General features: G+C 44.8%; 1 protein-coding gene across 1 annotated transcript; it reads left to right on the top strand.

Moving 5' to 3' along the window:
* Positions 1 to 1,387: 1,387 nt before the first annotated feature.
* LOC148011855 (uncharacterized) lies at positions 1,388 to 2,090 on the top strand. The gene is made up of 2 exons (XM_087670420.1): positions 1,388 to 1,437; positions 1,616 to 2,090. The coding sequence occupies exons 1-2, from the start codon at positions 1,388 to 1,390 to the stop codon at positions 2,088 to 2,090; spliced, it is 525 nt and encodes a 174-aa protein (XP_087526546.1).
* Positions 2,091 to 2,691: the final 601 nt, after the last annotated feature.

Raw genomic sequence — 2,691 nt, 5'->3', positions numbered from 1 at the left:
CTGTAACCCTCTGTAGAGCCTCTGTCTCTGCTCTGTCTCTGTACTGTAGCTGTTCTAGTGCTGTACTGTAACTGTTCTGTAGACCTTCTGTAAAGTGTTCTATAGAATGTATGTGTGACTTTGGAAAAGTTTTCTAACCTTTGGAAAGGATAAATCTAAGTTCAAAAGCGCTAAAACAAGTGGAAGAAGCAGCTGCTGAAGACTGAAGAGAAGACTAAGTGACAGTGGCAATAGTGAGCTGTGAAAAGACACTGTAGTGGCTCTGGTGACTCTTCATATCAGACATACCTCTTGGGAGGTGCATCCACAACCTAAGAAGGATTATTGAGGGTTATTATGAGAGTATTGTAGTGAGGATATGATGTACTATTGATAGAGAGAGAGAGAGAGAGAGAGTCAGAGATAGTCAATTCTATCAAAACAGTGTAACTGTATATGAGAGATTGAGAGAGAGAACTATGAAGACATTGAAGATGAATAATATGTGATTGATTTCTATTCAAAGATGGTGTATTATTTTGTGTTCTTTGTCCTATTGAAGAATTTTATGAAGATGTTGAAGATTATGGTTGATTCTATCATATCCATGGGAGAAATCTACTATGATGCTGCGTGAAGAATTGTTGTTTTCTTTGTTTTGGTGATCAAAAGAATGAAATAAAAGCTTGTTGATGTTACAAGATAGATTTTCTTGCAAGAGAATTCCCTTTTCCTTGGTGTTCCTCTTGGGGCTCCAGAGGACATGCGATATGTGTAATTTTTTCTCGCCTAGAAAGGGGTCGCTAGTAGCCCCTTACTCGATGAAATTTTTTCTAGCGACCCATTCCTTGTGAGAGTAACTTTTTGCCCAACTGGATTTATGGGTTTTCTTCTCCTAATAAGGGGCTATCAACGACCCCTTTTTGGCGACAAAAAAAACCAGAGTTTTGAGAATAGACAACGTAGGAAGAAGAGAGAGCAACATGGGAAGAAAAGAGAGCAACAGAGTGTTTTTTTTTCACCCAAGAGCTCATACCCTATTGGTACCTATTCTCCCCATGCTGTATATTCTTAGATCTGTGGTTGTTTTTTTTGCCAAAAAGGGGTTGCCAACAACCCTTTAATGGGCGAAAAAAACCACAAATCTACTTGGTCCAAAATTTACTCTCCAAGAATGGGTCATTAAAAAAAAAATTGTCTGATAAGGGGCTATCGTTGACCCCTTTCTGGTGAGAAAAAATTACACATATTGCATGCTCTCTCTCTTCCCCCTCTCTTTCATCACTCTTTCTCTCTCTTCCTATTTTCTCTCTCCTTTACCTATAAAAGGACCCATCCCCCCTTTTCACATTGCAAATCATTCCACTCTCAGTATGTGACTCTCTCTCTCTCTCTCTCTCCCAGTATCATGGGCTCTGGCGGCGGCAGCTTGATGAGAGGCACGTGTGAACCTGACAGGTCTGAAAGCGGCGCCTATTGACCTGCTCGCTTCTGCCAGACATTCGTGAGAAGTAGGGCACAGAGCAGGGACGTGACAGATCGTTCAGTTCAACGAGCAGACGGGGCGATGCCTGGGCTCTGGATAGTGGAGACGACACAAGCCGCCAGGAGAAGTGGCAATTGACGTTGCATTCAGTCCAGCCGGCAAACAGGTGTCCACAGGACAGTCTGACACGGTTTTTGCAGAAACAGATTTGCGACTGAATAATATAGAGACAGACTGTCTTTTGTCTCCTGTGGACTCTACACTTGGAGAAGTTCGAAGGAATCTACAAATTGCTGCAGCCTTGGGTGGCTTGGTTATGTGGCAGACATTGCAGTTAAATCAAATTCAAGTGCTTGGCATCTTACTTGCCCTTACTCTGGCCTCGGGCATAGATCTGCACAAGGCAGGACGTTTCTTGATTGCTTATCTATTGGGAGTTCTTCCAAAGGGTTACACATTGTCAAGCTTAGAGGCATTGCAGAAGGAAGGCTCTTGGAATGTGCAAGCTGGGACAACATTTGCGGATGTGCAGTTTCAGGAGGAGGTGAAAAGTGGGAAACTTTCTTCATTGAAGGTGGTCTCTCTGACATTCAACAGGTCTATCGACGGGGCTTTTTCCCCGTGAGGCAACATGCCGCTCGAGCTCCATAACGTGGAGCTTCTAATCAGCCAGGCTATCAAGGAGGCGAAGAAAGATTTCAAGAAGGATGCGGATAATGCCTTGAACCAAGAAACCCGTCAGCTCCATGAGAGGATCCGGCAACTAGAGGAGATGGTGAAGACACTCACGGAAGAGAAGAGGGATCTCAAAACCGACCTAGACAAGCTACAAACGGAAGTGTCACATCTACGGGAGGCAAGAGAGGACGCGGATTTCAAAGCGGACCTCCGAGAGGCTATCACGAAGGAATGCTGAGAGAACCTCCAGGTATGCATTAAAACCGAAGTTGAGGCTTCGAGAGAGGGATGGGAGGAAAAAATCAAAGCAAACATGAAGGAAGAATTAGAAGGGAATAAGGAGGGGTGGATTGAGGTAGTGAAGAATAACATTAAGAAGGAGGTCCAGGAAGAAAATAAAAAGGAGGAGGTAGTCCGGGTTCAGGAGACCTTAGAGGAGGAGAGGCTCAGGAACGCGCGTAGATTGAACGTGCGTATTACCGGGCTCCCCGAAGGGGCCTCTCCAGAGGAGGACGGACGCGGGGTATGCACCCGACTAGGGTACACGA

Source organism: Lygodium microphyllum, chromosome 28, assembly GCF_053477565.2.
Source record: "Lygodium microphyllum isolate KBCC chromosome 28, Lygodium_microphyllum_v1.1.10, whole genome shotgun sequence".
Lineage (NCBI taxonomy): Eukaryota > Viridiplantae > Streptophyta > Polypodiopsida > Schizaeales > Lygodiaceae > Lygodium > Lygodium microphyllum.
The sequence above is the reverse complement of the archived record's forward strand: the minus strand, read 5'-3'. Positions and strand labels throughout refer to the sequence as shown.

Bases quoted from the DNA above. Each gene is read 5' to 3' on its own strand.
- LOC148011855 (XM_087670420.1), top strand. From the start codon at position 1,388: ATGGGCTCTGGCGGCGGCAGCTTGATGAGAGGCACGTGTGAACCTGAC. The intron at 1,438-1,615 runs GTCTGAAAGCGG...CGTTGCATTCAG, and splicing joins GGCACGTGTGAACCTGACAG to TCCAGCCGGCAAACAGGTGT.